This window comes from Cibotium barometz, chromosome 53 (genome assembly GCF_041138505.1).
Source record: "Cibotium barometz isolate CiBa-2024 chromosome 53, ASM4113850v1, whole genome shotgun sequence".
NCBI classification, from domain to species: Eukaryota; Viridiplantae; Streptophyta; class Polypodiopsida; order Cyatheales; family Cibotiaceae; genus Cibotium; species Cibotium barometz.
Genome location: NC_141098.1, coordinates 19884998 through 19897785, shown reverse-complemented (window position 1 = coordinate 19897785; position 12788 = coordinate 19884998). Strand labels below are relative to the sequence as shown.

Genomic DNA, 12788 nt, shown 5'->3' with positions numbered 1-12788 from the left:
TCCGTGTGTTCCACTTCAGTTTCCCATAATTTTTTTCTCTTTCACCTCTCAATTTTTTTGAAGGCAGATAGCCTTACACCAGCTGCCTAGGATTGCCATGTTTGCATAACAGTAGCTCCTCCATTTAACAGAATTTATGCATTCAGCACAACCTCTTGTATACAGCTAGTATAACGATGGTGATGAAGCAGGTTTTGTAGGCACACATTTAGTATATCTTTCCTGTGGTGCTTCTTGGGGGGCTGCATTGGCCTGTTGGACTTTTCTATAGGATGTCGAGCCAATGTGGCGTTGACATCCTTGTTCTCCCTTCCCATCTTGAAAGGTGACTCTCAATTGAGAGATGCAGAGCAGCGCCTTGCAAGCACACACATTATACACAGTTGGAAAGTTTTTGATGACGTGGTTCTTTCAAAGCCTGAAACCACAAGAGATCCAGAGGACCCCAAAAACCAAACAGTTTGGGATGATGTATTGGACCAAAACAACAAAGTTTACATATGTTTTAAAACAGTAGCCCCCAGAAAGATTGAGACAAACGTTGCGATTGCAACACCAAATATACCAACAAGAATCCCTGGTACAATCAAAGATTTCCAACCCTTGGCAGTGGCCAATCCAGCAGCAGTGGTTGGACCTCCCACATTAGCGTTGGAGGCAAGTAATAATTGCTTTTGATCAAAACCAAGAAAGCTGCCAATGCTCAAAGTAAGTGCAAGATGAATAGCAATCTGAACAAAGCAAAAAAGGAAAAGGTATGGTGCAGTCCTGAAAACGCTAGAAATGCTTGCACTTGCACCGACAACAGCAAAGAAGATCTGAAAATCCAACACATATATAACTGAGTTTCAAAACGTCTTTAATGAACCATGCTACACAGTGTGAAAATGAAAGCTCCATCAATCGATTTTTCAAGAAGGTAAAACAAGCCATTTTTTTGGATCGGGCCAGGGTTGCTGTTTTTGAGATTACAGCTCTCCTTTCAAACATTTTGATGGGAAAGGAGAAACGCATTACCTGTACTAAAATGATCGCAAGGGTTTCTCCAGCAGGGGCAAGGGGACCCACCCATGATGGACAGATTGTGGCCAGTAGTACCACCAACACTGTAATGCAAGGAATGTTCCCTCCACGAATGCCTAGAGTCTGAGCAAGGTAAACCCCTGCTGTGCATATGATAGCAGACAAAGCCAGAGCAGTTGCATTTTCTAAGAGGTAAGCCCGTGGTCCAGCTTGACTTTCACAATCTGCTTGCTTCACTGGATCAACTGTTAATTGAAAAAGGTAAGTACATCCTCCAAGTACATGTTCAGCTAAAAGCTCATTTACCTGTAAGCACTTAAGAGTAATATCCAAAAGGAAGAAGCCAGTACAGACAAAGAATACAATATAATGATCTACAATCCAAAAAACAAACAATGCATTGTTTAGGTGAATAATGTAGAAAACAATGCTGCTGATATAGGCTTGCATGGATTAAACAGAGAACTCCATTTGATTCCAAATCGTTCTCTCCCAATTCTGATTCATCATGCAAGTTTACTACTTGATCTCCATAGATTTATTAAAATAAATATTGTTTCAATGGTGATCAAGGAGTAGCACAAACTTGGAAATGATGGATGATTCACAGCAGAATCTGGTGAGTTTTTAGCCAACCCTGAAGTTTTTCTCCTGATAAGTTCAACTTACTAAGCCCGTCATAATGTTCTGTCCAGAACTCTTTACTCAAGATTGACAGAAAGTCAATCAGATCAAGGACACCAGGTTAAGTACAAACAGATAGCAATACAAAATATGTCACATTCCAAAACATCACACACAATCAATTTGCCAGAGTAGGAATTCCCCCTATACTACACCCCCCTTCGTCCGCCCCCCCTACCCCCCCAAAAAAAAAACAAAACAAAACAAAACTTGCTAATGCCTTGCTTCCCCTACTTCCCCCTGGTTTTTCTGTCACCATTTGGCTGCCATAGTGGTCTTCCACTATTTCGTGCCAAGGTACGGGAGGCCAAGGAGCTTCTGTGCTTGGGGAGAGCTGCTATTTACAGGTTCTCGGAACGGGAGATATATCCATTGCATAATGCATATGCACGCATCTCTGCTTGCTTGAAACTAATTTCGTGTGACTTGTTTTCGTGTGGCTACCTGCTATGACGTGTCCAATTCACAAGTAGGAGACGCCCACCCATGAACTGTGCGAATGCCCTATATTTTGGCATGGTTTGTGGCATGTGAACAGGTGGTAATGAGATCTCCTCGTAGAATGCTCCTGATACAAGACTCGAAACCTGCAAATCAAAGCCAAATAACGTGAAGGGGGTGCTGGCCTGACTCACCACCCAACCTTGACAACCGTGGGCAAAACCCACAAGTCTTGGCTGTCCCCACCGAGCCACGAGCTGAGCTAACCAGTAAGACGTACCGACCAATCTCTACCCCGTGATGTCCCATACTGCCACGGAGCTACCCTCGCGAGCCTCGAGATTGCTGCCAGCCTCGGCTGCATAAAGCAGGTGCACAGACGTGCACTAGATCCAGGCTCCTGACCATAAAGCTCTCACAAAGACATACAAGACTCTATGAACTATTGACTAACCTTGGCCACCCTTTTATAGGCTCTTGGCTGGTCATCGAGCGTCCACACTTGGACGCTCGCCCGTCCATACTTGGGTGCCCGCCTGTCAGTCTATCCTTAGCCCAGCTCGCCAATCAGCTTGACTAGCTCCAAGCTTCCCCAAGCCTCGAAGCATTCTTTCTTGAAGGCTTCTTCAAACTATGCCCAAGTTGTTGGTTTAGGTTTGAGTTCTTGCTGTTAACTGAATCTTTTTGCCATCGTCATATGGATGAAACTGGAAGTGGACTTGCCACTTATGTAGCCATGTGTCCACAATCTCCTTGGTACGCTGCTTTTGCTCGCTCCCAAATTGTTATGGAGTAATGTTAGGGCCTAATGCAGATGCCAAGGTATCCATGCCCGAGAGAGTAGACAAGGTAGTCGTCAATAAAGAGATGGAATTCTGTAAAGCCTGCATCTACTTGTGCCTGACGTTCTGAGAAAGAAGCTTCGAAAGCAATTAAACTCTTGAAAATCAGATTTGGATACAAAATCTTCGAAAGGATCGCCATCGGTGGCCTCAGTAGCCGTCAGGTCTTCACGTTCGGGAATGGGTTCCATCTCCGATTCTTGGATTGACATTTTCAAGAGGGCAAGTGAGAGAAAATCTTGACTGGAAACAAAGAAGAGTGCTAGAGAGTACGAGGAGATGTGTGGTAAGAAGCTCACTTTAGGCAAATTTTATAGGCCTTCCAAAAAACATGTGTTTTTATCATAGTGACAGGGGGACGGAGGGACGCCCACGTGGGACGTGGGAACGCCGTCCGGAGCAGAGAGACCTGCACACCAGGCTGGGGACGGCCAAGGGGACGGGACGGAGGGGACGTGACCAGGGGACGGGCGTTCCCCCCTTGGGAACGGGGGGACGACGTCTGCAGGGGACGGGGACGGCTGCAACAACTAAATCTTCAGGCATTTTTTTTCAAATAAACAGCTACTAGCCGTTAACACTGGCCATTTGAGAGAGAGAGAGAGAGAGAGAGAGAGAGAGAGAGAGAGAGAGAGAGCAACACAACTATATAATGGGCTTGGAGCCACTCCTCTTCTACTCAAGCCTTCCAAGACTTGAGTTCCTCTCCACGATCTCCCTCTCCTACTCAAGCTTTCCTCTCCACTATCTCCCTCTCCTACTCCACGGTCCATCACCTTCCTCTCCACCCTCTCCTACTCACTACACCGTCCCCACCCCCCCGTCCCCGTTCCCTACCTTTAGCCGTCCCCGTCCCCGTCCCCGTCCCTTGGTAACTATGGTTTTTATGCTTTGCTTTTGTGTTTTTTTTTCTTTTAAAAAAAACCATGCTTGAGGGCTTTTATAAAAGCTACACATAAAGCTTGGAAAAAAAACACTTTAAAAAAACACATAAGCTACACAACAAGTCGCATAAAAACCTTAAAAAAATTTAACATGTTTTTTTGGTTCTTTAAAAAAACACGCTTTTTGAAAGGTGGTTTTTAAAACCCAACATAGGTTCAAAAAACGAAAAGCAAGGCGTGTTGTTTTTTAAAAAAAAACAGAGGCTAAGAATATTTTTTTTAAAAACGGTTGCCACCCGTCGGCTGTTCATCGAGCGCTTTCTGCTTTTTCTCGCAGTACGGCGATCGCCGATTTGCAGCGAAGCTTCTCACCTACAAGCCGTCGACTGATTCGTGGGGATCCTCGGCTGTCATGTTCCCTCATATGGACTGCGCAGCCTACACAGATGACCAGCATGCTTGCCTTAGCTTTTCCTCGCTGAATCACACAGTCGCAAAAGGAGACTCTTCCCCTCCTCTCTCTTTCTCTTGCTGTTCACATTGCCGACTGGTTCACACAGCCACAGACTCATGCTTTTCTCTTTCGTTTGTTGATTCACAATAGCCCCTTGCCAAAACAACTCTTCTTGCTTAACAAGACAACCCGTTCCATGACCACAACCCACTTGGGTTCCAACGATGCAAACATAACATGCTGAATTCTGAAAAAACAGCAGTATGCACGACAAAACAGTAGTCATCTCGAATTCATACCTCTTTCTTCTCTACCTACCGACTTGCATGCTCTTCGAGGCATGCTTTGATACCATTGTCAAGTCCCCATGGATCTCCTCATAGAACACTCTTGATACAAGTCATCTTGAATTCATACCTCTTTCTTCTCTACCTACTGACTTGCACGCTCTTCGACGCATGCTCTGATACCACTGCCAAGTCCCCATGGATCTCCTCGTAGAACGCTCTTGATACAAGACTCGAAACCTGCAAATCAAAGCCAAATAACGTGAAGAGGGTGCACGCCTGACTCACCACCCAACCTTGACACCTGTGGGCAAAACCCACTAGTCTTGGTTGTCCCCACCGAGCCACGAGCTGAGCTAACCAGCAATACCGACCAATCTCTACCCCGTGACGTCCCATACCGCCACGGAGCTACCCTCACGGGCCTCGAGACTGCTACCGGCCTCGGCTGCATAAAGTAGTGCACGTCTGCACTAGATCCAGGCTCTTGACCATAGAGCTCTCACAAAGACATGCGAGACTCTATGAACTATTGACTAACCTTGGCCACCCCTTTATAGACTCTTGGCCGGTCATCGGACGTCCACACTTGGACGCCCACCCGTCCATACTTGGGTGCCCACCCGTTAGTCTATCCTTAGCCCAGCTCGCCAATCAGCCTGCCTAGCTCCAAGCTTCCCTAAGCCTCGAAGCTAGTCTTGTGTGCGTGTAGCACACGGTAGATACACTCTGTGCACATGACAGGTAAGTATTCCTATAAGACTTTATAAACTTAGCATTTAAGTTGGGCACCAGCCATCCGCCAATGCTCGGGACCCAAGGACCAAGGTATGGCATGTCCAAGCCTTAGGCACCCTCTTAACCCATTAAAACCCATTCGTGGGACTCTTTAACCAGGGGGCACCTTATAGAGGAGCCCACCTTCATTAAAGGAGACACCATATGTCCTATAGACAATGGACCCCTTTCTCATCTTTTCCACCAACCTCTCCCATAGGAAGTCCCTGCAACTTCCACATTTTAATGTTTTAGCTGTGTGTGAGTGTGTGAGTCAATAAGGGTCCTATGCCTAGGTTGTCCCCCAAAATGTGTATTTTTTTCTTAATTTTGTATGTTCCAAACTCTGAGATTTCATAAATCCTAGCCAAGAGTAAGGGGGGTGACAAAGATTAGTTGTCATACTCTGCCTAGGTTTACTAAGGATTCTGTTACCACAACACGGGAGGTGTTGAGTGGTGAATCAGCCGAGGGGGGACTGGAAAGCATAGTAGTTAATGAAACATTTTTTTTTTGCATAAGGGTCTCACCACTCCTTCACTCCAAAGGGAGGTTTGTTGGGAATCGGAGCTAAGTGTGGGTACAATCTCTTAGCCTAGGAATCTTCCCTTGAGGTAAGCACCTCATTTAATAAGGTCAAAGAAGAGGTTGTACTTTCAGCCCATAAAAGGGGCACCAATGTACTCACAAGAAAATTAATCAAGCAATCAAGCAGTGTACTTTGTTCCCAAGCTACAGTGTCTTATCTTGTAATCTCACTCTCTCTCTCTCTCTCTCTCTCTCCATCAGTATCATAGTCATGACGGTTGTAGTGCAAAAGCCTCCATAGCCGCTCATCCAACAAGAGTCTGGGTGTTGGTGCTTTGCCTCTGTCTGAGGTGTTCTTGGAGCTATTGGGTGAGGCTCTTTGTTCACGTACTTGTACTTGTTTGTGTACTCGTACCAAGGAGGCTTCAGTCATGGTCTCTGTGAGGGTGTTAGCCAGGCTCTAGTTGTATGCCAGGGAAGAAGAGCTCAAGATGCTCTATGATAACCAATAAGTTCACAAGCTTATGGAGGCCACAAAGGCCGAGTCTATGGTGGCACACTATGAATTCTATGGCAAAGGAATCGGGTATGAATCCTTGAGAGGTGGTCCTCAACTACCTTATACGCACTGGAGATTTGGTGAAAGACAATGCAAGGAAACTTTGTGTGAAAGAACCCCCACCAAGAGAAACAAGTAATGCTATGTCTCACAAGATCAAGTCTTATGTGCACAAAGATGAGGCTTCTTGTGATTTCCAAGCAAGTCTCCACCCTGCATGGGTCGAGAAAAGAAAGGGATGTACATGGCAAAGAGAGTGGTGAACATGATGTTAATGTACATGTAATGTATGCTTCCCATGGCGAAAGTGATAGGCATGTTAGCCGCCACTTTGCCTATGGAATTGGCTAGAGATGAGCCCCATCATGGGCTGAAAGTTGTGCATAATGTTGGGACAGCCAAAGCTGATTATGTATCACATGCCACCAAGTATACCCATGGTGAACCAGTCTCATGCAGGGATCCTTATGTGAATGCAAGTGTTGGGAGGCCGCCGTCGCACAGGTCAAGGTTGCATAGAGCACATACTTCTATGTCACATGTTTCTCGTTATGGTCTTATGCATGCACCTAATGCTGCCCCATTGGATAAGGGGAAGAGAAAGTTGGATGATGAGGGTCACCATGCCAAGAGACTCAAAGAATTTGAAGCACGTGACAAATCTGTAAAATTTGAGGCCTATCATGGTGATTATGATGCAAGCAAGGCAAAAGCTTTTATAGCCCAGTTTGACATTGCCTTTAGTGATGAGAAGCCTTGTTTAGACATGGGAGGACTTTAAGGAGAGATTTTATGCACAATTTTAAGCATTTTGGCAAAGGAGACCATGCTTTCAAGGGCAAAGAGCGGACAACATGATAAACCTATTGTGAAAGATGTAAAGAATAATGGTAAGGTTCAAAATATGCAACCCAAGGATGCCTCTCAGAAAAAGCACAAGTTTAGTCTCATTCCTGAGCAAAGGGAGCAATATGGGTAAATGTTTCTCATGTGGTAGCAAAGATCACATGTTTCGTGAGTTTCCTAAGCGAAACAGTAAGGACAAATGTGCATGCAATGTAAGGGAATACATGAAATGAAAACAAAGAGAGGATGGTTTGCAAAGCTTGGGGACAGCTCAAGGATCAACCTCCAGTATTTATGTTTCATGATTGTACCACAGATAACTTCATTTCTATGGAGATGGCATCCACATTGAATATTGACGTAGGGGACATGGGACCCCATATTGAGGCGGAGGGTGCTTTTGTGGGCAAGCAAGTCCAAGTGACCCCTATATTTGGAAAGTTGCCCATACACATCAAGGGTATCTTGACCATGAGAATTTCTTGGTTGCACCATTGTAGGGATGTGATGTATTGCTGGGAAAGCCGTGGCATCACCGCATTGAGCCATGTGAGGAGTATAAAACTAACAGGATTACTTTTATGCATAAGGGCCGCATGCATGTTTTGATGCTAGCCAAGAGGGAAACTCCATCCCAATTGGATCTCATGTTCAAATTGATAAAGCAATGAAAAAGAGTGTTTTTGCATTCTTAGTTTTTGTATGAGAAAATGTTAAAAATGATGATGTACAGGTAGAGACTCTTACGAGCGATGGGCTGAAATTTTTAGATGCTTACAAAGATTTTTTTGCAGATGCATTGCCGAGAGAGTTACCTCTTGAGAGACCTGTCACCCAAGGATCACCGCATTGATTTGGTGCTGGGTAGCTCCCCACCAAATAGACCCACATATAGGGTAAGCGGAGCACAACAAGAGGAGATTATGAAAAAAGTGACGGAGCTATTAGACCCCGCGTGAAAATGGCATTTTTCCAGCCCTCAAAAGGGGTTTTTATCTGATTTATTTGGTTAATTTTAGATTGTTATGTCTTGTGCTGCTAGGCGACAGCCCCTTTACTTGGCCAATCAACAGCCCACCTCACATATATAGATTCGCTTCATTATTCAGCAGTAGTACCACATCGGTGATCACATCAATCACCACCACATCATACACCTGCTGCTCCTGCCGGCGCATGCCCGACATCAGATCATCATCTTTGCCATTCAGCACCAGCGTTTCTCTTGCAGCATGTCTTGGGACAGCAGCACTGTCTGCTATAGTACAGCACACCAGCGTTTTATCATCAGTTCATATCTTGGTACAGTAGCCCAGTCTCTGCTACAACACACTTGCGTTTTTCTTCTATAGTTCACCCCGTGACAGCAGCCCTCTCTGCTCGCCATCTCACATCATCGGGACGGCAGCCCTCTCTGTTTATCTTCATCGACACCACTCGGGACGGCAACCCTCTCTGCTCCTCACCACCACTCAAGCATTGCAGCACCCTTATCACCAGAGCTTGCACCGCTACACCATTCGGGACGGCAACCCTCATCACCCCTCAGGTACCGCAGCACCCTTGTCACCAGAGTCTGCATCACTTCACCTTTCGTTGCCCATCTACAACCTCAAAGTGCCTTTGCATCCACCGACGCGAGCCTTCGACACCAACCACCTCACCGAGTGCCTTTGCCTCACATCGACGCGAGCCTTCGTCATCGACCGTGCTTCCGCTCCAACATCGTCTTTGCTTCTGCACCGATCTTCTTCACAGAGTCTCCTCACATTAGAGGACCTCTTGTACATATTTTCACTCACCACCATATATACACTCACTCACCCATTTCATGCTGTGTTGTTTTGCTCTGATCTCTCATACATCTGGTCCTTTCATCCTTTTGCCCTCACATGGTATCAAAGCTATTGTGAGCAAAGGGATTGAAGACCTTGAGAGCACACAGCATGGATCGTCTACTTGCAATCCCTGATGACTAATTTTTCTCACCAAAAGTTGATTCTTCTTCATTGGGAGACGATCAACCCATCTACATCAACTCACCATCACCACCGTTGCCATCATGATCTCACTCTCTGACTTTATCAGACTTTTCTTTCAAAGGGGGATACACTCCTTCTGCCAGAGTGTTTGTGTGGGACCTTGGTATTCTTCATTTTCTCTCATCTTCTCTCATGGTCACCTTTTTACCCTGAGAGGGGGGGTGTGAATGACATTTTTCCAGCCCTAAAAAGGGGTTTTTATCTGGTTTATTTGGGTATTCTTCATTTTCTCTCGTCTTCTCTCATGGTCACCTTTTTTCCCTAAGAGGGGGTGTGTGAGAATGACATTTTTCCAGCCCTAAAAAGGGGTTTTTATTTGGTTTATTTGGTTATTTTTGGGTTTTTATGTCTTGTGTTGCTGGCCGATAGCCCCTTTACTGGGCTGACCAGCAGCCAATCCACTCTCTGCTACAACACATCTGTGTTTTTCTTCTACGGTTCACCTCACGACAACTGCCCTCTCTGCTCACCATCTCACATCATTGGGATGGCAACCCTCTCTGCTTATCTTCATCAACACCACTTTGGACGGAAGCCTTCTCTGCTCCTCACCACCACTCAGGTATTGCAACACCCTTGTCACCACAGCTTGCACCACTACACCACTCGGGGCGGCAACCCTCTCTGCTATTCATCACCCCTCAAGTACCACAGCACCCTTGTCACAAGAGTCTGCATCACTTCACCTTCCGCTACCTATCTACCACCTCGGAGTGCCGCTGCATCCACCGATGCCAGCCTGACATCGACCACCTCACGGAGTGCCTTTGCCTCGCATCAACGCGAGCCTTCGTCATCGACCGTGCTTCAACTCCGATATTGTCTTTGCTTCTACACCGGTCTTCTTCACTGAGTCTCCTCACATTAGAGGACCTCTTGTACATATTTTCACTCACCCATTTCATGCTGTGATGTTTTGCTCTGATCTCTCGTACATCTTGTCTTCCGTCCTCTTGCCCTCATAGACCCGAGTTTGGTCAACCAAGCTCTTCACCATATTGCTCATCGATCTTGCTAGTACCGAAGGAGCATGGTTCCTTTCGTTATGTGTGGATTGTCGGGCTTTAAATAAGCTTACTATTAAGAACCAATTTCCAACCCCGTGCATAGATGACCTCCTTAATAACCTCGATGGGTCTGCATGTTTCAACCACATTGACCTTAAGAGTGGGTATCACTACGTGCGTGTGAAACCACAGGATATATAGAAAACGGCATTCAAGACGTCATTTGGGTTATACGAGTTTTTGGTTATGCCGTTTGGTCTCATGAATGTCCTGGCCATGTTCAATAGAATGATGGATCGCATTATTTATAAGCAACAGAAACTCGTAGGTACGTTTTTTGATGATATCTTGGTATTTTCCAAAATGAGCAGGAACACCGCAAGCATTTGGCCAATGTAATTGAAGAGCTTTGTAACCACAAGCTTTTCATCAATGCGAAAAAAGAGTGAAGTTTTTCTTTCCGAGATTCACGATTTGGGGCACCTTGTATCAAAGGATGGCATCAGGATGGATCTTGCAAAGATTGAAGCCATTCGGAATTGGCCTAAGCTATCTTCCATACATGAAGAACGAAGCTTTTTGGGTTTATCCTCATATTACATGTGTTTTATTAGGCACTTTGCATGGATCGCTTTGCCATTGCATGAGCTCACCCATAGTTGTCAGCCTTCAGGTACGAAAAAACGGTACCAGTACGGAACTTTTAATTTTCGAAAAATAAGTTCGATTGAGGTATGGTCCACTTTAAAAAAATACCTGAAAAATAGATATTTGTACACATTTAAAGATGCAAAGTCTAGAGAAGTTGTCATAAACTAGAAACAAGTTAAAACACTAGTACAAAGAATCATGAATGGTGAACATATGCGTGCGGCATGCCATAAATAAGAGCCGTGGTCCGCGGCCCACGATAGTAAATGTGTAGTGACTAGTCACAACACTAAGTACAAAAATATCTAGACTCTAGACTCTAGTCCTCCTCCTCGGAGGAATCACTAGGGGAAGGAATGCCCTCACTAGAGGTGCTTCCATCATCAAAGGCCAACCTAAATCTGCCCTCGCTAAGAACATTGCCCTCGCCATTGTACTCGAGCTCTCTGATGTCTGCAATAAGAGCATCCTCTTCTTCGGCACCAGTTGCTAAAGAGCTTCTCAAAGTTGAGCCACTCCTCACATATGTAGCCACTGGGCCAATCGAAGTAGGGCGCCAAGCAGTGCATCCATGGTCTCCTACTTGTGTGACACCTCTAGCTGTGCGACTTCTACGAGTACGAGAAACTCGATGATCAACCTCCTCTAGCTCCCAGTAAAGCTCGGCATATATAGTCTGCTCATCTGGATCTCACTCCTTGTGGACACTCTTAAGAGTGTCCACTCTCGACTTGAACTCGTCAACATTCACCTGAAAGCAAGCATTTATAAATTATTAGTCAAAGTCGAGCCACGCCTCACATATGTAGCCACTGGGCCAATCGAAGTAGGGCGCCGAGCAGTGCATCCACAGTCTCCTACTCGTGTGACACCTCTAGCTGTGCGACTTCTACGAGTACGAGAAACTCGACGGTCAACCTCCTCTAGCTCCCAGTAAAGCTCGGCATATATAGTCTCCTCATCTAGATCTCACTCCTTGTGGACACTCTTAAGAGTGTCCACTGTCAACTTGAACTCATCAACATTCACCTGAAAGCAAGCATTTATAAATTATTAGTCACGACTCATCACTCATGACATGCTATGAATCATGAATCGAACTTTGAACTCTGGAGATCTCTACCTATTTGGAGATCTCCGGAGATCTCTACCTATTTGGACATCTCCATGTCATGCATCTTTTCCACCATGCGAATGTTAGAGCGGCAATATACAAGCCACTCTAACTACATGGTGCTCAGACGATTACGTATCGTTGTGTGTATGAGTGAGTAGGAAACCCAGTTCCTCTCACATGCCTCCAAAGAGCAATCCTATGAGAAAATAAGAGTGTTAGAATGTAAGAACTAGTTACTACTCTAAAGTATAAAGTTAAGTCTTGAAAGTTGACTCTTGAATATTCAATAGTCACCTGTGACGAGACTTTCAAATCTATTTTTTTGTACGTGAGCCATTTGATAACCAAATGACTCCCACCAAAAAAGTGGCCGGATCCTCGACTCCCTACTCGAGCAAAGTGGGTTCGTTAAAGCGGCTCCCCCCTGTGATCATTGTACCGAATAAGCTCTTGGAGGAACTCTCTTTACTCGTGGACCGGAAGTATCTTTTTGACAAGTAGGCATCCCAATCAGAAAGTAGCTCCTCATTGGCGAAGAGCCTTGGTAGTTTGTAGGCGGAATGCAATAATGCCGCAAGACCATGGATAGGTCTATGCATCCACCGCCACCACCTCTCCACAAGCGCCACAAGTGAGTGACGAGTCA

At 45.5% G+C, this 12788-nt stretch overlaps 1 protein-coding gene across 1 annotated transcript in view; it reads right to left on the bottom strand.

Annotated features, from left to right (window-relative positions):
* Window positions 1-12788, bottom strand: part of LOC147608375 (keratin-associated protein, putative (DUF819)) — an 85116-nt gene that overhangs the window by 265 nt on the left and 72063 nt on the right. Inside the window, exons 5-6 of the mRNA XM_086788861.1 lie at window positions 1018-1268; window positions 1-818 (exon numbers count right to left, since the gene is read on the bottom strand). The exon at window positions 1-818 is cut by the window's left edge and continues 265 nt beyond it. Coding sequence (XP_086644987.1) covers window positions 495-818; window positions 1018-1268 — 575 coding nt within the window. The 3' untranslated portion in view covers window positions 1-494. The remainder of the gene's footprint in view (window positions 819-1017; window positions 1269-12788) is intronic.